At 40.2% G+C, this 21692-nt stretch overlaps 1 protein-coding gene across 6 annotated transcripts in view; it reads left to right on the forward strand.

Moving 5' to 3' along the window:
- The window catches only part of SDK2 (sidekick cell adhesion molecule 2), a 455605-nt gene that overhangs the window by 421638 nt on the left and 12275 nt on the right, over positions 1 to 21692 (forward strand). For all 6 annotated transcript variants that reach the window (XM_058169595.1, XM_058169596.1, XM_058169597.1 and 3 more), the window contains 4 exons: positions 4570 to 4756; positions 15861 to 15998; positions 16734 to 16895; positions 19446 to 19571. In XM_058169595.1, coding sequence (XP_058025578.1) covers positions 4570 to 4756; positions 15861 to 15998; positions 16734 to 16895; positions 19446 to 19571 — 613 coding nt within the window. The remainder of the gene's footprint in view (positions 1 to 4569; positions 4757 to 15860; positions 15999 to 16733; positions 16896 to 19445; positions 19572 to 21692) is intronic.

A 21692-nucleotide genomic window follows, 5' to 3' on the forward strand; every position in this document is an offset into this window, starting at 1 on the left:
CCTTCTTCTTTTGCCCTCAATCTTTCCCAGCATTAGACTCTTCTCCAGTGAGTCCTTCTTTCTCATTAGGTGGCCAAAGTATTTCAGTTTCATCTTCAGGATCTGGCCTTTTAAAGAGCAGTCAGGGTTGATCTCCTCTAGAACTGACTTGTTTGTTCGCCTTGCAGTCCAAGGGACTCGCAGGAGTCTTCTCCAGCACCAGAGTTCAAAGGCCCCAATTCTTTGGCGCTCAGCCTTTCCTATGGTCCAACCTTCACAGCCATACATTGCAACTGGGAAAACCATAGCTTTGACTATACGCACTTTTGTTGGCAGGGTGATGTCTCTGCTTTTTAGTACGCCATCTAGATTTGCCATAGCTTTCCTCCCCAGGAGCAAGCGTCTTTTAATTTCTTGGCTGCAGTCCCCATCTGCGGTGATCTTGGAGCCCAGGAAAATAAAATATATATGTATATGTATATTACAGCTCACCCCACCTCTATTTCATAATGTGAGCAAGCCTGAGAACTGCCCCACAGCTAGAGTGCAAATGAACAAAAGAGAAAAACAAAAAATAGTTCCACCTTTTACCTGTAAGTGATGCTGTTGAGTTACAAATAGAACACTGGGGCTTTGTGCTTGTCATCAGGAATATTTTTGCTCCTGGGGAATCTTCATTCTTGTTTCTGGTAATATCCCAAAAGTATAAAAGACAGCCTTTCCCGCTCACATAGTATAGGCATGGTCATTTTATAAAGCCTGCTGCACAATATGAATGCATTCCTATTATTTGGGACTAGCTCAAATAATTCTACAGCTAACAGGGCAGGACGGCTGTATGTTATTTGTTTACTTGTTTGCTTAACTTGTATTCTGCCCAAATCTGTGCAGCTCACAATAATCTAACAAAGAAATAATAAAGTTGATAAAAAAAAGATAGAAGATAGCAAGGGCAATGAAACGAGTGGTCTCACTCTCTCCCACCAAAGGCCTGATAAAAAGTATTTTATTTTAAGTCACCAAAACCAATACGTTTAAACCTTATAATTAGTAATATAACGTAACAATGGAATGGAATAATCCCTATGCTACAGGAATTAGAATTTAACCCCTATATAAAATATTAAATTATATATTAAATATCATAATATATTATAGTATAGTTTAGGGATTAAATGCATACGCTAGAGTTCCTCATCCTTTCCAGCTTTTCAGACCAGCAGGGGAGGGGGAGAGGCAGGGGTGAAATGTTACTGGTTCAGGCAGGTTTGCCCGAATCGGTAGTAAAAAATGCTACTGGCTCATTGAACTGGTAGTAAAAAAATATATTTAAAAAGTTTTGATGATCAGCTATGCTGCTGTGTTTCTGCGATTGTCAGAAACTTTTTTTTTACTTTTTTTAAACCATTTTTTACTACCGATTTGGGGGAATAGGTAATAAAAAATGCTTTTAAAAAGTAAAAAAAAAAAGAATCCAACGACTGCATGGCACAGCTGTGATCATTGGAACCTTTTTATTATTTTTTAAAGCATTTTTTACTACCTATTCGTCTGAACCGGTAGTAAAAAATGCTTTTAAAAAGTTTTTTAAAAGGTTCCCAAGATCACGCACCACAGCTGATTCTCCACCCCCCGCCCCCTCCGCTGTTCTACTTACCTTCCCAAGCCTCCTTTTGGTATGTGCTGTGCATGCACGCACAGTGCACATTTGCTGCAAACTGAGCATGCGCACAAACAGCGCACACTTGGCACCCAGCATGTATGCACAGCCAACGAACCAGTTTGCAGATTTCACCACTGGTGAGAGGTGATGGACTGACAAGTGTGTGCGCAGTTCACACAAGTGGAGATGTACACATGTGTGCACGCTCACCCACCACTTCCACAGCCTAGTTCCGAACATCTCATGGCCCAGTAGTGGGCCACCGCCCAGGGGTTGGGGACCCCTGGCCTGCACAAATGCAGGAATTTGGCTAAAAAAAAACAATTGTAGACATATATGTACTCCAGAAAACATATTGGTTTTGTAACCTTATTATATGCAATTAAAGCTCTGATTGAAATGGCCTTCATTCAAAGCAATGTCTGGCATTCTCCCAAGTCGCAACTGTTAAAGGGCCACCTTGATCTATTGTCTCCGAGTTGGGCAGTTGAAAGTACATTAGGGAGCCAGAAGTGTTCTCTTGCCAATCTTAGATAAGTATCATCTGGCTTTATATGTCCAGTCAGGGAACAAGGGAACAGTTTAGAAGTGACCTTTGCGGAAAGTTGCTTTCTAGTTTCCTAAGAAACTACAAGGGTGCCAAGTAGTGTTGCCATGGAACCGGTTTGTTGCTGTCTCTTTGGTACCATGACTTCATGGAAGGTCCAGCTTCTCCGTGGAAATCTGGATATCACCCAAAAATGACTTCATTTTCAGAATTCAGAATTCCACTGTGTATCATTCTATTCACCCTGTAAATCAAGACTAAGATTTAATTACTTGCACAGTTTTGTCTAGTAGAAGAATGAATAATCTTAATCTTGATATTTTCCAGTAATACAAGGAATATGCCTACCGTTAATGAGATCCTCTGCTTTAAAATACATTTTCATTTAATTTAATTTGTCCCGAGTTCTCTGAAGACATTTTTTTCATTAAAAAAAATAGGTAAAGATTTCCCCTGTATAGTCCTGTCCGATTCTAGGGGATGGTGCTAATCTCTATTTCCTAGTTGAGGGAGCCAGCATTGTGTGAAGATGCTTCCATTGTCATGTGACTGGCATGGCTATGTACCAGAGGCACAGGGAATTCTGCTACCTTCTCACCGAAGTGGTACCTATTGATCTACTTGCATTTGCATGCTTTCAAATTGCTAGATTGGCAGAAGTTGGGGCAAGAACAGGAGCTCACCCTGTTGCATGGGACTCGGGTCTTAAACTGCCAACCTTCTGGTCAACAAGCCCAATGTCTTAACCACTAGACCACTGCATCCTCCTTAAAAATTCTTTGAACAGTGTGATAGTTAACAATTTAAAAAAATGCTTAGTGATTCACCCTTCTCACACATTTCCTTTTTGTGACTGTCCTTTTCTTATTATCATTTTGCTCTTCAAAATTAAAACAAAATCCCATAAACTCTGGGAGACTACTGCAGGATCTCTTTTCTTGCTGATACCACTAAAACTTCCTCTGTTTTAGATTTTTTTTTTCTCCTTTATTTTTTTGTCTCCGAGTCCATCATTTTGTGCAATGTGGGGGAAATGTAGGATAGTGCAGTTAACATCACAATAAACAAAGTCACGTTGCTAAACAACTTAAAATGGTTTATAAACAAGTCCACTTCCTAGTACTGCACATCTGCAGCTTGTTAATATTTGCCTTTCCTGATACCAGATGTATTCTTAATTCTGTCCTTTTGATGGATGAAGATTTCCCTACAGTGGGACTCTTAGCTTCCCTGAGACCTGTTCTTACATCCATGCGTCCCAAATCCTTCTCTCCTCAGTTCCCTCCTCCCTCTAGAAAATAATCTTGAAGGAGGCACCCAGTGTTGCCATGCTTTGATTAGCACTTCCACAGTTCATGTATCAAGATATTTTCCCCCTACATTAAGGAAAAGAGAAAGGGAAATGCTTTATCAGGTTCAATCTTAGACAGATGTCTATCTTGAAGGAAGAGGTAACGCTTGTATAAATTATTACCTGTGTATTTATGAGGCAGAAATCTCAGCATCTTTGAATTCTTCAAGTAGCTAGGCAGTTATTACATGGGCCATTGCTTTTTCAGTTTCGCAGTGTGCTGTGGTGGCTAGATGGCAGCACCTAGCTAGCTGTAACTGGTCTCAAAAAAGCTAGTCAGGTTCAAATCCGATTAATATTTTGATACAAAATCTCATGGATATAGGCAAGACTGGAAAATTGTAGAAGCCCCCAGAAGACAATGTAATCACCAGGAATCAAAATGGACTTAAGGGAGACTTAATTCTTTTTCTTGAAGTATCACTTCATTAAGTATCTCTTAATGTATTACCTTGTTATTGGGTGATTATAGTTTACCAATTCATCAACATCGCCAAAGAGCTTTTTTCTAAAGAGTCAATTAAATACAACTGTGTCTGTGAGATGATATTGAAGAATCCAGGTGTGAGGCTTAGGATAATTGTGGGGGGGGGGTAGCAGTGGTGGGTTGCCCCTGGTTTGGACTGGTTCTATAGAACCAGTAGTAAAACTGGCAGGAGGCTCCGCCCACTGACCCAAACATCATCGGAAGTGATCTGCACATGTCTAGAAGCTTCTGTGAATTCACAGAAGAGCGCGTGGACATGATGCAAACTAGTAGTAAAGGTAAGTAGAACCCATCCCTGGGTGGTACATAAAGAGATACAACTCTGAAAGAAAAGACATGATGCATAACCACTAGAATTAAAACTTGTTAGTTTAGGAAATGTTGACTTTCTATGTCCACATTTTGGAATGGAAAAGTAGGTTCATGTGCCAAAACCAAAGCGAGAAGTAAATGTCTTTATTTCATCCTCTTGCCTCTTTATTTTCTCCTGCACGTTTTCCTTTTATATCCGCTGATTGCATTTGATTTCCCCTGTTCCACAGATTTATTTCTGGGAAGCTCAGCGGCAGAATGAAACTGAAAGGGTGAAAACACTCTTCTTACCAGAGAGTGGTGTCAAACTGAAGAACCTTACAGGCTACACTTCCTACCTCATCTCCATCCTTGCCTTCAATGCTGCAGGTGATGGACCCCGCAGTATCCCTATCAAGGGCAGGACCCAGCAAGCAGGTAGGTGATGTAGCACTGGCCAGTAGGCATTCAGAGATGGGGAAGAGACTGCATGCATTGGGAAATGCTTTGCTAAAGTGGACAGATGCCCAGTTACAGATAATGTTCAACCACTGTAGGAGGACAGAGTTAAAAGAGGGATCAGCCTAGAATCTCTAGGTAGCCACAAGCTAAGTTCAACCTCCCTTAAATTCTGTTGTCGCTTATGTAAATCCAAACAAGTGGTAACGTTAATTAAGTAGATGATTTGGGGGGGAGGTCTTTTAATGACTCCATAATCCCTTGCATCGGGTGGAGTCGGGGTTAGGGTTAGAGTAACTGAATGGAGCTGAGTGTTTACTGGCCAGATGCCCTTCCTGTCACTAATGCAGAGTTTGCAGCAGATATTTACTCATTGTGCCCAGAGAGAGAAATATCTGTCGCTACCTAGGATCGAACTCACAGCCTCCTGAGTGTGAGATGGGGGCTCCACCTCTAGGCCACTGCATCACTCAATTAAGAAGATGAATGATAGAAAAGACCATGTCCACATGTGAAGATCTGATTAAACTGATTGTTCCTATACAACTAACTTCTTCTCAACTAACAATTAGCACCTATTTGAAGTTAAATAAGGGTCAACAGCTATCATGGGAGGTTGGACATAGTTCACTTGTGGCTATGTAAAGATTCTGGCTGATCCCTCTTTTAACTCCACTCCCAGGTTCTGCCAGTCCTCCTCCTACAATTACTGCTTTACTAATCCCTCAATTAGTGGGTCTATGCCCAACACTGAACATAGTAGTCTGGTAGGTCTTGTTTGTTCATTTATAAAACATTTCTGTGGTTGTCTAACTTTATGTGGTGACTCTGGACAGCATACTATCTTTTTAAAGAAGACAGGAAATACCAAGAAAGAACAGAAAAGAACAACAACACAGAACACAATAAAAGTCTTCTTCCCTATACAAAACCCAACCGAAAGACACTGCATAGCCTAAAGCATAGTGGAAGAGCCAGATTTTCAAGGCTTGTTTAAAGGCAGGGAGGGAGAGTTTGTTGAAGATTTCCAGACTCCAGCCCACCTCTTTCTCAATACAAGTTTAACTACATCTGGAACACTTTTAAGTTAGATGTACCTGTTAGACCAGTAGTGACGTCCATTAAGTGTGTGTGCATGTGTGTGTATCTTTATTTTGCTAGTCTAGAGCTTCCAGAGAATATAAAATTCATCCACAGCTGCCTCCAAACTATTCAACAGCTGAATGATCATAGAGTCTGCCAATGTCACCATTTCTGGTTCTTAATTAGGAAAAAATCTTTCATCTGTCCTCTAGAAGAAGACAGAAAATAATATTCTAGCATCCCTGCTCTACCCCCAATTTATGCATTTGTCTATGTTTATGTGGTGATTTGAAAACAAAATCCTTTCTGAAAGAAAGGTCATACTAAGGCAAATTTAGTTAGAGCATAGCAATAGCATTTAGACTTACATACTGCTTCACATGGCTTCACAGCTCTCTCTAAGCGGTTTACAGAGTCAGCCTATTGCCTCCAACAATCTGGATCTTCATTTCACCATCTTGGAAGGATAGAAGGCTGAGTCAATCTTGAGCCAGTGAGAATCGAACTGCCAAATTACAGGCAGCTGGCAGTCAGCAGAAGTAGCCTGTAGTACTGCATTCTAACTACTGCACCACCGCAGTTATAAAATAACTATAAATGCCATTGAGTATGGAAGCTCGAGAGTGATATTACAATATGTCTATGTTCAAAAGTCTTTGAAAGAACCTATGGCTATGCCAATATATTAGTAAAACGGCATTCAAAAGCCATTCTGAGAGGGAATTGGGTGGGCAGTAAAAGTAGATCAGCTATAAAAATACATAGAAAAATTGAAAGTTCCATGAAAAGATGACAAACCTCTGGATATAAGGAAGAAGTTTGACTGCAAATATTACATCTGCCCTTTATTTTGGATAAAAGTAGAATATTGAAACTTAGAACAGGAACCAAAGGCAAAAGATGTGGTTAAAAAATCTACCTCATGAATTGGACTGCAGAGTAAACAGTTTAACAGTAATGGTGCACATTTCTTTTCTTTTCTTTTCTTTTTTTTATTTTTATAAGCATAATAAAAAAGAATCATTGTGAACAGATTATTGGTCAGATACATCTTTAAACATATTAATTTTCACCTTCCGTTATAGTCTAAAACAATATATTTTCTTCTCTTTCTTAAATTTAATTACTATTTAGAATAGAATAGAATAGAATAGAATAGAATAGAATAGAATAGAATAGAATAGAATAGAATAGAATAGAATAGAATAGAATAATTTAATTTCTATACCGCCCTTCTCCCAAAGGACTCAGGACAGTTTACAGGCAGGTAAAAAACAATGAAAACGTACAATATACAATTAAAATCAATTTAAAAAACCTATTCAATTTGGCCCATTAATTAAAATACATATTAAAACCCTAAAAAACCCCATTAAAATTACTAGTAAATTTCAATTTTATGCCAGTCCTGCATGGAAGAATAAGTACGTCTTCAGCTCGAGGCGGAAGGTCCGAAGGTCAGGAAGCTGTCGAAGTCCTGGGGGAAGCTCATTCCAGAAGGTAGGTGCCCCCACAGAGAAGGCTCTCCCCCTGGGGGTTGCCAGCCAACATTGTTTGGCCGATGGCACCCTGAGGAGGCCCTCCCTATGGGAGCGCACAGGTCTATGGGAGGCAAACGGTGGCAGTAGGCGGTCCGGTAAATACCCCGGTCCTAAGCCATGGAGCGCTTTGAAGATGGTGACCAACACCTTGAATTGCACCTGGAAGACCACAGGCAGCCAGTGCAGCTTGCGCAGGAGAGGTGTTATATGGGAGCCACAGGTAGCTCCCTCTATCACCTTTGCACATATATATCAAAAAAAAAGTCAATTCCGTCCCATTCTGAAAAATATTTAAATGCAATCCAATCCCCTTATTCAATTCCCCAAAACATCATTATTGAATCTTCTATTAACTTCAAATTTCACAAATCTAAACCTTAAATCTATATTACTTAATCAGAGGCCACCATCTAACAACTCTCTCTTAAAAATGCCCAGAGATCACATAGACAACTTCTTCCTCACACAGGAATAGTCCTGGACTCACAATCTTTCTCTACCTCTAAATAACATATATTTTAAAAAAAATTTCCATCTAATCAACTTTAATGCAAAACAAGAATTTAACATTTTAAAAGGGTAATTACTGCTTATTTTCCCCAATTATTCCTCTATTGTGTTTAACTGTTTCCTTAGAAGTTTTTATCACCAATCATTTTTATTACTTTACTTATTCTTAAAAACAAGTGGGGAAAAAAATAACTTTTCCTCTGCATAATAACACTCATTTCCCTCTTATCCCAATTTATTCTATTTTTCCCTCCATTCCCCAAAACATCACTATTCATTTTACATAATTGTCACTTGTGTTTTTACTTAAATATTAACATAACCTTGAAAGCAGCCAAGTAATGGTATACATTTCAATGGCCTCTTTGGTTGAAAATATGAAAGGAACTCAGACGAAATATATAAATAGGAAAAGATTTGCCTTTATAAATGAGCCAGTAGATGGGGAAGTCCACCTTCTGCTGGTGGACTAATAAAAATGTCTCCCATATTTGCCTTCAGTTGGATGATGCCGTTTGACAGGCTAAAAATGAGTGGAATGAATTACACAGAGATTAAAAGTTGCTATGTTGTTATTGTTATTTCCCTTTAAAATGTTCTGTGCCCTGGCTTCATTCATCTTATCATTGTTGTGGCTTCATTATTCGGCCCTCACAAATGGGCTTCAAGTTTGAAATCTCCCAGCCTAATTTATTTCTTGTTGTAAAGGCACACAGTATTGCCCAGTGTCAAATAACACAGCTATGTTCCCCACCTCTGCTGTTCCTTTTCAATGCCAGGTCAAAGAACCACAATGAAAGGAATCTATTCTAATCTCAAAACATAAGGATGTTTTGTAATTGGTTCAAGAATGATAGGGCCAAGAACTCTCTGTTATAAAAGAATAAATCAATCACATAAATGATCCTATTTTAGTTTTCTGTGCAGACCCACTCTGTAGCTCTGGCATTTCCAACCTTGACAACTTTCAGACTTGTGGACTTCATATTCCCAGCATTCCCCAGCCAGCTTGGCTGGCTGAGGAATTCTGGGAGTTGAAGTCCACAAGTCTTAAAAGTTATTAAGTGGCTAAATCGAAGTCACAAGTCTTAAAAGTTGCTAATTCAATTGCTAATTCTGGGAGCTGAAATCACAAGTCTTAAAAGTTGTTAAGGAGTTGAAGTTCACAAGTCTTAAAAGTTGCCTAATAGGTCTTCCTCTAAAGTGCATATCTGAGTTCTTCTCCACAGTCTCTTAATTTGAGACTGGCAAGACACCATATCCAACATGGTTCTCTTGCACAGTGGTGGGTTTCAAAATTTTTTCCTATCGGTTCTGTGGGCTTAGCTTACTTGGTGGGAGTGGCTTGGTGGTCATGTGTCTGAGTGGGCATGGCCAACTTGACGTCACTCATGGCCACGGCCACTCAGTCACATGACCACCCCACCTAGCCATGCCCACAGAAAAAGATAGGAATTTTTTTTCAATTGCTATCTACTTATTTTCTTAGGCCTGGCCTAATCTATCAAAGGCCTCCTCCTGCATGCCGTCCCGCCCTCCCTTCACCAGTTGCAGGCATCGCCCTGTTTCCCCTCCTTCAGTGACCCCAGCCCTAGCTCCACTTCCTCCCCCACCACCACCTCTTTCTTCGGGCTGCTTACCTTCCTCCCGTGGCAGCTGGTCCGGAGTCCGGAAGGCAAGCTGACCTCCGATAGTTTTTGGTGGCCTCCGGCCAGCTGCCACTGCCGGGAAACAGTGGACAAAGAGGCGGCGGCTGGGACGCTTCTTGTAGTTGCATTGAAAAAGAAAACGCTTCCCAGCCGCCGCCTCTTTAAGAGCTGTGGCTGTGGCAGCTGGCCACAGGCCACCAAAAACTACCAGAGGTCACCGAAAAAGCCGCTTCTGTCGCTGTCCTGTTCTTTGTGCCGTCCGTGCACACGTCTTTGTGCCATCTGTGTTGCGTTGCACTCAGACTGATGCAGCAGGCAATGGGAAGCGATGGCAGCGGCTTTTTCTTTTTTGATGCATCTGTGAAAAACCTCCCAGCTGCTGCCTCTTTGACAGCTGCTTCCTGGCAAGCGGGCGGGTGGGCAGGGCAAGCAAGCAGCGACCAGGCTACTAGTTCGGGGGTGTGGCCAGCCAACGGTCACTACCAGTTTGGCGACCCAGGCCAAATTACCGCTACCAATTTCCCTGAACTGGTGCAAACTGGTAGAAACCCACCACTGGTTCTGCAGTTCCCTCCCTCCTGCCCAAATGTTTTTGACTTGCCTCACCTTCCTCACTGTCACTTTTGAAGAAACTGAGCCTTTTCTTCTAGAAGTTTGATAACTGAACTGTCTTCTGCTGCTGAATAGCAATAGCACTTAGTCTTATATACATCTTCACAGTGCTTTACAGCCCCCTTTCTAATTGGTTTACAGAGTCAGCCTATTTCCCCCAACAATCTGGGTCCTCATTTTACCCACCTCGGAAGGATGGAAGGCTAAGTCAACCTAGAGCCGGTGAGATTCGAACTGTTGAACTGCCGGCAGCCAGCAGGCAGCAGAAGTAGCCTGCAGTACTGCATTCTAACCACTGGGCCACCACGGCTCTTAGAATCTGCATTCCTAGAAATCCAACAGGATACTCAAACTACTTAGGCTACACTTGATGTTGAGGGAAAAGGCATATATTACTCTGTGGTCTGAATCCCTGGTCTCCATCTTCAAAGTCATTTGCTTTGTGCATGTTGATATCACCTGTTCCCCTCACACAACTTCTGGTTTGATAATACATTTCAAAACAATCTCAGCATACATGTCTGGATATCAAAGCCAATAATAACATTTTTTTAAAGGAAAACTAGGAGGGGCTTGATAGCCATATTAAGCTCTAGCATCTGGGCCTAATGAAATGCCCTTTATGCTGAGAGCATCCCCAAGGATCTAAGCTAGTATCTTGGTTATCTCTGTCCAGAGGGAGTCAATAGAGGCTGAACTAGGATCTGCTTTCCTGGCTTCCCTTTTCTGGAATCCTGAAGGTTATTCTTGGCAAAACACAACAGAATATGAGAAGAACTAATGGATTTTGACCAGAGGTGTTAGGGATATTTTCCTTTATTTTCCTTTTTTCAGCCCCATTTTTTCAGCTCTAAAACTCCACCCAGTGATTCCATTTTAATTCAATCTGTTGGATTCAATTTGTTTCCACTTCTTTTGAATGGAACCAGAAGAAAAGAGAAGGGCATTTTGCCTAAGGCTATGATACAGTAGTTTCTCTGTCTATAGTTCTGAATGTCATAATGAATGTTTTCTTAGCACTGCCACCACTCAGCCTCCCCTGTTCCTCTTTCAGCTTGTCGTTATTTTTCTTTCTTACAGGATTCTTTAACTTGGCCTCCTAATGTTGTCTTATTAGCAAGTATAAATAAATATTTTATTTTATTTTATTTATTTTTATTTTATTTTATTAAATTTCTATACCGCCCTTCTCCCGAAGGACTCAGGGCGGTTTACAGCCAACTATAAAACAATATTCATAATAAAAATTAAAAACACTGTAAAAATCTAATTAAATTTTGGCTCACATTAAAAACTATTAAAAACGATAATAAAATCCCAATTAAAACCCGTAACAATTGGTTTTTATAAATGGTTTTTAATGGCATACTGTCGTGTCCCACTCCTCCGCTGATGGCCGGGTCAGGGAAATCCGAATCAGGTGTGCCTCTGCAGCTCTGCCAAAGCCCTAGCAAAGTCCTCAGAGCAGGCAGGAGACCAGAAAGTGACTTCAGCAAGATATGTTTAGACTTTGCCTGACTCAGAGACTGCCAGAAAGCAGATCCTTTATATAGGCCATGGGGTGTGGCTCCATGACTCAGCACTTATCCAGGCCTGCCCCTCCCTTCCTTCTGATGCCACCGCCTATCAATTCTTCTGAAGCGAGGGTCACTCCAATCGGCAGCTGTTGGTAATAGACCTTCCTCAGGCTCACATGCTGTGGAGGAGGGGGAGGGTCTAGTTGCTCTGTTTGCCTGGGCATGGAGCCAGAGCTGGGGGCTGGAGATACTTGCTCTTCTTCAGCCTGTCTGGGCATGGAGCCGGGGCTGGGGCCGGGAGATGCCCCCTCCTCAGCCTGTCTGGGTATGGAGCCAGGGCTGGGGCCGGGAGGCATGCTAGGACATTCTTCAGCGTTCAGAAGCAGATAAGCAGACCCCGGCTGTGGTGGTGAGATCGGACGAGACACAACACATACACAGCTTTATTCTTTTATTCTTCCTTCTTTTTTAGCTATCATAACCACTCTATATTAACTCAACTAGAAGAACTAAGACAGGGAACTCTCAAAGAAGTTTATACAGAATTTCAGGAGGACAAATTTTAATGATCATGTCATGGCTCAAAATTCTAAAAAAGTCTTCATTGTTAACCTACCAAGCACTGATCTGTGGCCCATTCCTGATTGCTGATTCTTTTACTGTTGAAAGTCAATCCTGAAAGGCAGACGCTATCCATCACTTTAATATTTTCACTGTCAGTTCTAAGGCTTCTTTCTGGACTTGTTATTGTTTGTTCTTCTTTATAATTTAATCATCGTTCCATTTTTCATTGCTCCTCGATTTTCATTACCAGAGCTTCTAGATCATTTGCATTTTCAGCTATCAAAATAGCGTGATCAGCATAGGGCAGGTTATATATTTTTTTCCTCCAGTTTTAAAATCACACTCATGATCTTCAAATTCATCCTCTCTCAATATTTATTAAATTTTTCACACCACCTGCCTGCCAGCAACTAAGCCTATAGGTTGAATAAGGATGAAGCGTACAGCTTTATTTCACTTCTTTGCCAGTCTGGAGCCAATCTCTTTTATCATGCTCCACTCTGGCTATGATTTCTTGCCCTATATAAAGGTTTTGCTTGAGAACAAATGTTCTGGGATTCCCATTTTCTATCGTTAGGGTAACCATTTATTTTATTGATATGAAAAATAACTCTCACAGTTTTTGTGCCAGAAGTTTGTTTGCAAAAAGAAAATATTGCAATTTTTTTGTTATTGAAAATTATAATACTGTCAGGGAAGAAACTGTGTTCCTTTAGCTACAAAAACATGCTAATTCAAACCATCAAGAAAGGTACTGTTGGAAGAAATATCCATCTGGATTCAGTTCCAAGTGGGGACAAAGACACTGGAAACATGGAGACTGCTTAGAAAGATGGTTTAATGGTGGTCAGGATCACATGGCTTGAGTTCCTGAACAGAAAAGGGATGAGATCCTGTGTGCTCCCTGGCTTTATGCTTTTTCTGAGCTTTGAACTTTCTGGGGCACAAGAAGAGTACCCTGATTGGCTGTCCAACTCCCAGGGGGTGGGGGTCTTAGCTAGCCTTGCTGGCTGATATAATCTTCCCAGGTGCTATGTGGTGAGTTTCTGTTCTAGATGGGTTCTATTATGTTGCAGATGATGATGGCCCATTGAGAAAGGTGGGGAGAATGAGTGAGCTTAGCTGAGGCTTTAATGGCCCATTGACAAAGGTGGGGGGAGTCAGGAAGCTGCTTTGTCTTTAAAACATGTTTCTCCATTTCTCATCCAGGGAAATTTATTCTGCCTTTTAAATATTTTCTAAAATATTTCATTCTTCTAGGAGGGGGGTGGGTGCTAAATTCCTACAGTACAATTAATCAGGAAGAATGGAGGTGTTTTTTTAAAAAATAAACTTGCTTTTCAAGCTAAGTCAAGTCACCAACCAAGTTATTTATTGGCATCTGTATGCTCTATAAAGTCTTATTTCAGACATTAATTTTTCTCAAAAATGAACAAATGACAAAGGAATGTTAATTTTGTTTTCTGTCTCCTTGGTAGGAAATCTATTTATATGTTTCTTTTCATTCATCTTGGTATTTGTGTTGGAAAAACCTGACAGTCAATAATGGGCTGTAAGACAGAGGTCACCATGGGGAAGAGAGAGGGAGGGAGGGAGAAATTTTTGTGAACCATCAGCCTACTGTTTGGAATGGGCAGGATTTTTCTCTCTCTGCCATACATTTTAAGAGATCCAAAGATCATCTTGCTTCTTTTCAATGAGCGTAACGAAATCTGGCCTAATTTCAAATAAAACCATTCCAGTCTCTTTCTTTTCATCCCCCTTCAAGCATTGGTAGGCATTGGGATCTGTTTCACAGATCACAGCTAGTAAGTTCAAGCTAATTTAATTTCTGAGCACAGGGGAGTGGGGGGGGGTGGGGGAGCCATGACTTGCTAAATGAGCTGTTTGCTTGCTTGCTTGCTTTATGAAAAACAAAGAGCCCACTATCTGGATATTTTTCTATGAACAAAAAAATTGCTACTGTGGGAGTGCGATTTAGGTTTCTTTACAAAAAATAGTGCAGGGATAAGGATTTGGATCGATGTTATTGCAGGTGTTAGAAGCCAGGAAGAGTAGGCTTGATTGTGGTTGTGGGAATGCTTCATATGTACTTAAGCCAGTTACGCCATTTAATATAGCTGCTTCATTGCTGATGTTTTAAACAACTGTGGGAACTGCTTTATGGCACAGCCCTTATTCATCTTCAGAACAATCCTAACAGGTTGATTGTGATAACTTGTAAGAAAAGGAAAACAGAGAATGAAAAATGATCACACCTTCTCAGGTGTTGATAAAGCCAAAGTTCCATGTGTGTAGTGATTCCCTTTTTCACAGGAGTGAGTAAGTTGGAAGGAAGAGTTTATAGTTTAACACAATACGTTTCAAACACATCCCAGTTGTGATAGTCAGTTTTGCATTTTCTTTTCTTCCTTTTTAAAAATTTCTGGGGATCTGACTCATGACCTACTTTCTAAATGGGTGTCTCGGTAGAGTTTTTTGTGCTTGTGTGATTTCATTCATTCTTTCTCACCGATGTCACAAGCCTGCCAAAAGCAGCTAAATGTTTCCCCAGATAACCCAGACATGTAAAATGCCTTGGTTGTCAAGGCAACCAAAAGCCCGGTGTTAAGGAAGGAAAAACAATTTCCACCTGTGTAAATTTATTACCAAACAAGAGGAATACAATACCGCCTTATTGTCATCCTTTTTTTTTTTCAAAACCAGCCAGAGGGAATTATTCAATCCCAGCAGATTAAAAAAAAAGGTTTAGCGCAGCTGCGAAGTCATTTTAGGCAAGTCTAGTAAAATAGACATCCACCATTAGTTCCTTTTCTGGATTTGGGTTTGACTTCTTCCTTCTTTCCTTCTACAGTTGTAAAAAAGAAAAAGAAAAAAAGTCTGCCCTGATAATTTCCTGAAGCTCCACAGCACCCGAAGTCAGCCTAGCATAAACACAGATAGCAATCGAGTTCTCTCCAGTCTGATTTCTGTCTCCTCCAATTTTTCCATCCCCTTCAAGCAGTTCAGCCAAACGAAGCAGCAGGATGCATACAGTTTTTGTGCTGAAAATGGCCGCACATAGAAAGGAAGGTCTTGGAAGACTGTTGTCAAAATTTGGGTGTGGAGGCAAAGACCAAGAGAGTCCTATGCTCTTTGGTAGATTCGGACACCCTTTGAAACACAGTTATGTAATTCAGTGTCTCTTCTTTCACTGACTTCCCAACCTACAGTGTCCCGTTTTAATAATTAAATAATGTATTAAATGTACGGCATATGCTGCCTAACTCCCAGAGACTCTGGGTGGTTGTCACAGTTCACTTGGCTTCCACATTTATTTTGACTTCCCAGTCACTTTGTTTCCCTTCACTGGCTGTTCAGAAAAGGCTGTATTCAAGGGGAAACTGCATTTTCCTTAATGGGTTATCATTCATTTTTCAGACTCTTGGTCAATAGCCATTATAACTTCAATTTAGATTAGGGGCATCCAACTGCGTCCAACATGGTTGGCTGGGGAATTCTGGGAATTGAAGTCCATATGTCTTAAAGTTACCAAGGTTGGTTACACCTGTTTTAGATCATGTAATATAGCACTACTCTTCCTTCTAATTTTTTTTTCTCCTCCAAGCCCCCAGTTCCCCAGGCTCTGTCAAATTCAGTGAACTCACCACAACTTCTGTGAATGTGTCTTGGGAGCCCCCGGTCTTCCCAAATGGAATCCTGGAAGGCTACCGGCTCATTTATGAACCCTGCATGCCTGTGGATGGTAAGGAACTTACAGGGAGCAGATATGCAAATCTGGGTGTGCATGACTTGCTAAATCAAGTACAACAATGAATGGCAAGGGAAGACACCTTGCTGTCTTAGGAGAATGTTCTAATTTATGACTATAGGACTACAGTTTTAAAAAGTCACACTGTCCATAACCACGACCTTTTGAACTTCAAATTGCATTTCTACATCTCAGCTGTATAAGCCATCAGTAAACCCCCAGAAATAAAGGCAAGGGATCATAATAGCCATAACAATCAGTTATGAAAACATATGACAACCTGAACCCTAGTGATTGGTTTATTTGTCTGTCTATCTGTCTCTCTCTCTCTCTATCAATCAATCATCTATTTTTACATTGTACCCCAATGTCAGTCCATGTAATATAAAAAGCAAAGTCGAGCCCGGTGAATCAACATAATTCAACAACATAGATGTCAAATTGTAGTTCCCAACACCGCTTTCTTACTGTGTTCTCACATGAAGGATTAGAACCACTGTAAAACAATCTTCCCAAGGCCCAATCCTGCCAAGTGGCCCAGTAGAATATCATGGGCAATGGGGTACTGAAATCAGCCACTGCTTCTTTCCCTGGAATGGCTAGGTAGCAGCTTCATCCCCTGTGCCAGACTAGGGATGCTTTTACTGGTTGCTCCCTGATCGTGCTTTTCTCCCCACTCTACCCAATCTCCTGGACCCATCTCACAATATGCATCTTTCTGCCTTCCAGGGGTCAGCAAAATTGTGACCGTGGACGTGAAGGGAAACAGTCCTTTGTGGTTGAAAGTCAAGGACCTGTCTGAAGGGGTCACCTACCGATTCCGAATTCGAGCCAAGACCTTCATTTATGGTCCAGAAGTAGAAGCCAACATCACCACAGGGCCAGGAGAAGGTAGATCAAGGAAATTAAGAGATGAGATTCCTTTCTCCATCAGTCTTCACCTACTCTTAACAGAAGGCCTTAGAATTTAAACTAGGATCATTCCCAGTAATAAACAACCACCATGCCCGGAAAGACTTTCTCTATGACTCCTGTTTTTAATAGGAGCCTGCCTAATCTGAGATGCTTAAATAGTACTGGATTCAGTTTCAGATTTGAGAAAGTTTCTCCTTGTCTTCCAAATCTGTGTAGCAAAATCATATTTCTTCATTTCTGGACAAAATGGAATAAAATGTGCAAAATACCTTGTTTGTAGGTGGCTGCTTTGGATATATAAGTTCCCAGAATTCTTCAAAACAGGAATATTCTTCTCAACGTGTCTTGAGTGATCCATGCCTCATGTACTCAATCAATCAAAACTTAAGCAGCTGTTTTTTACTGGTTTTGTACAATCATAATAACATAGAAAGCAAAGAGATAACTGCACAAATAAATATAATGGTTAATTATGAGCAATGCATCATTGTTCTGAACTGTCCCCTGACACCAATTTTCTAGTGTTCTCTCTATTCCTTGGCCTAGCAAAGATCATTAAAAAATTCTGGGCTGCATAAATAGAGGGATAGAATCAAGATCACGTGAAGTGTTAATACCACTTTATAATGCCTTGGTAAGGCCACACTTGGAATACTGCATTTAGTTTTGGTCGCCACGATATAAAAAAGATGTTGAGACTCTAGAAAGAGTGCAGAAAAGAGCAGCAAAGATGATTAGGGGACTAGGAGGCTAAAACATATCAAGAACGGTTGCAGGAACTGGGTATGTCTAGTTTAATGAAAAGAAGGACAAGGGGAGACATGATAGCAGTATTCCAATATCTCAGGGGTTGCCACAAAGAAGAGGGAGTCAAACAATTCTTCAAAGCACCTGAGGCTAGAGCAAGAAGCAATGGGTGGAAACTGATCAAGGAAAGAAGCAACTTAGAACTAAGGAGAAATTTCCTGACAGTAAGAACAATTAATGAGTGGAACAACTTGCCTGCAGAAGTTTTGAAGGCTCCAACACTGGAAATTTTTAAGAAGATGTTGGATATCCATTTTTTCTGAAGTGGTGAAGGTTTCCTGCCTGTGCAGGGGGTTGGGCTAGAAGACCTCCAAGGTCCCTTCCAATTTTGTTATTATTAAGTTGCCATCAACTCATATGGCCCATATGAGAAAAAAGACATCATAGGATAATCTGAAACTACTAACCTCTAATGCCAGAGTCCATTGTGTATGTGTGGTATAAGGAATCTCAATTGTGCATACTCAGTTGTTCCTTCATATGTTCCAGTGTTGAGTCCAGCATCGTAAACAAGCCCTTTTAAACTCAGTAAATGTGGATTACCCAGTATCTGGAAAAAAATTCTCTCTGGCAGCAACTTCAGTTTTGCACATGGAATATTTTCCCTAGCTGGTAAATGCCTATAAATAGCAGGTATATTGTTTAATTAACCGGATGGCTAACATCCACATTAAACCGAAAGGTTTATATTATAAATTTATGAATCAGCTCAATCTATGTTTTTAATGCTTCAAAAATTGCTTTTTAAATATAGCAGGTATGTAGATATCAGGAAATGAATTATAAAATAGCTTACTCTGTAAAATACCATTTTTGTGGTATTTGCAGCTCACCAGAATTGTAATCAAAATTAAGCATCAAAATGCAACTTTGGTAACATTTTTTTGTCTTTCATTTATTATTTAGTGCTAAAATATTTTATTTATATATTTTAGTTTTATATCTTGCCTTTCATTCAAGAGTTCAAATGAAATATTCACTTCCTCCTCCCATTCCCCTCCCTCTGCCCACATATCAAATAACCCTAGGAGCTTAATAGTCTTCAACCACCCAGTGAAACTTCATGGCTGAGACTGGACTGTAACTAAATAATACAGTACTTTATGTAATGAATTAGGCAACATCCAAACATGCTTAAAAACAAGTTGTAAAATTTAGCCCAGTAGTCCACTGATGACGTCACTTTTCATGTTGCTTCTCTGCCTGGGGAAAAATGTGGAAAAAGTTTTTGAAAAAAGAAACGTAGCCTTTGAAAGGGGGAGGAACCTTGCTTGTTTCTCCCCCAAACCATTTCTTATACTCTTATTTGACCCTAGTTAAAGCCCGGAAGAGACTTGGATTAGGAACTGAGTTGTCCAAGTTGATGTCTGCTTAGAAAATGATATAATTAAGGCCAGTGGAGATAGACAATGTGGAGAAGGAAATGCAAGGTCCACCATCAGCTCCACAAGAACGCTGTTTCAATACTAAAGGAGCATTCTCTACCATCCTCTAAGACTTGGCAACTTTATGACTTGTGGATTTCAACTCCTAGAATTCCTCAGCCACTATGAGGAATTCTGAGAATTGAAGTTCACAAGTCTTAAAGTTGCCAAGTTTTGGAGAGTCCTGCTGTAAAGTGTGATTCTTATAGGGCTCATCTGCAGTCTTTGTATAGCCTCATAGCATAATTTCTACACTGAGATGATATGATGTTATTGTTGTTTTAAAAAAATGCAGGTGCTCCAGGTCCTCCCGGTGAGCCCTTCATCTCCAGATATGGTTCGGCCATCACAATCCACTGGTCAAGTGGTGACCCAGGGAAAGGGCCCATCACCAGATATGTCATTGAAGCACGTCCTTCAGGTACCGATACTGGATTCAGTTCACCTTCCTTTGATTGTTTCACCCATGGCTCCAGGCTCCTTTGATTATTTGAATAGCCAGAAAATCAACTGAACTTTCTTACCTTGAGCCCCATTTCTTCTAGAAGATCTCTAAATGAGTCATTCATTTGGGTGTGTTCTTCTGCTACCCCTGGATCAGAAGTGATTGAATACTCTAGTCAAAGAAGAGATGAAATGGAATTATTATTTTCCTTATGGAAAAACTAGACAAAAATGGTAAATTAAGCAAAGGTCAGTTTCTTCCATGGGTAACATCATATATTCATATAAGGTGTTAATATTCATTAGAGCACATTAGTAGCTTTTTCATAGCACGGTTATTCTAGCTACACACATTTTGGAAATTACCGCTTCTGGTTCTTGATATCAAAACAATTGTGAGCTGCTTGAGTAACTTGAAACTGAATATCCAGACTTGGGAACTTCCCTCTGAATACATGAAACTAATATATTTCAAATCGCTCCATAATGTGGAATGAAAAATTACTTTTCCCCATTGATGCATTTGCCTCTTTCTAGCCAAAAATCTCACTGAATTGATTTAGTTTTGGGGAGTCTTCCTCTCCAAAAGGATACAGTGACTCTGAGTATACTCAGCTTGCTCCTTTCTCCCTCTTATAAGAGGATAAGTCCGGGAAATGAAACGTTCAGCTAAAAGGAAAGATTGATGAACCCAGAGGCCAGGAGCTGGCTACATACAAGGACATAAATCATCCAACTGCTGTGAAATAGACTTGGGCTTCCTTTTTAATGAAGCTGCTGCGAATAACTGTCTTTCACAGACCTCAAAATGAGCAGATGTCAGGGCATAGAGGTTATTAATTGTCATTAAGTCTAGAACGCTTGTCAAAGAATGTGTGAAAGACTGAGAGTACTTATCCTGACACAGAAAGTGAACAGTACCTGTATTAGATTATTTATGTGCACATATGAATGTTGCTAATATTGTACACAGCTAAAGGAACCAAAACTGAACACAGATGCAGCCATCATTAAGTGTTAAATTTGTACCCTATGACTATCATTAAGTGTTGTAAGTGTTGTACCTTGATGAAGGTATCTTTTCTTTTATGTATACTGAGAGCATATGCACCAAGACAAATTCCTTGTGTGTCCAATCACCCTTGGCCAATAAAAAATTCTATTCTATTCTATTCTATATTAATAGATAGATATCATTATAGAATTTTTTCATCAACTCATCGTTAGACTTGAAAGCATCGTATGTGAAATGAATCATAATTGGTCTTCTGATCTTTGCACCCCATATACCCCGTCTTTGGATTTCCAGCTTCATAATTTTCCTTTCTAATTCCATTCTCACCTTCATTTGTCCTGAATCTCTTTCTCGGCCAAACTACCTTGTACTTTCTCTTTTTATACAAATCCATCTATACAGTTCTTTTTTTTTTCTAACGAAGTCATTATGGATTCTTTCCCCCTTCCCAGAGAAATCAAATTACATCTGAGCATTTCTTTGTGTTCCTCATGCTTCCTCTTCCATCCCATTGTCTTTAGCACGCCCATCAATTTTTAGACTGTAAACTCCTTGGAATGCAACCTATTTAAATTTGGATGCCACTCTGGATTTTCAGAGGAAATAAAGATCATACTGCCTCCTCTCCATGTTATATACAAATGGGATTTTGAAATCTTGCTAATATAATAGAAAGAACTACCGTACCAAGAAAGACCAAGTAATCATTCAGTTCAATAGAGACTAATAGCCACTCATGCCTCTAAACTTTAACCAGCTTCATTTTGCTTTTTTTAAAATTTAAATTATTTACATTGCTCTACCCAGTGCTTTCAGTGTTCTAGTTGTTGACACATCATACAAAGGATGGCCAAGGAAAAATAAAATGTTTAACATGGGAGGAAATACAGATAGTGCTCGACCCATTCTTTTGATGACTGTTCAAAGTTACAACAGCCTGAAAAAAAATGACTTATGACCATTTTTCACACATCACCGTGGCAGCATCCCCGTGGCAGCATCCCCGTGGGTCATGTGATCAAAATTTGGATGCTTATCATCAACGGACTTGTATTTATGATGTTTGCAGTGTCCTGGGGTCAT

Source organism: Ahaetulla prasina, chromosome 2, assembly GCF_028640845.1.
Source record: "Ahaetulla prasina isolate Xishuangbanna chromosome 2, ASM2864084v1, whole genome shotgun sequence".
Lineage (NCBI taxonomy): Eukaryota > Metazoa > Chordata > Lepidosauria > Squamata > Colubridae > Ahaetulla > Ahaetulla prasina.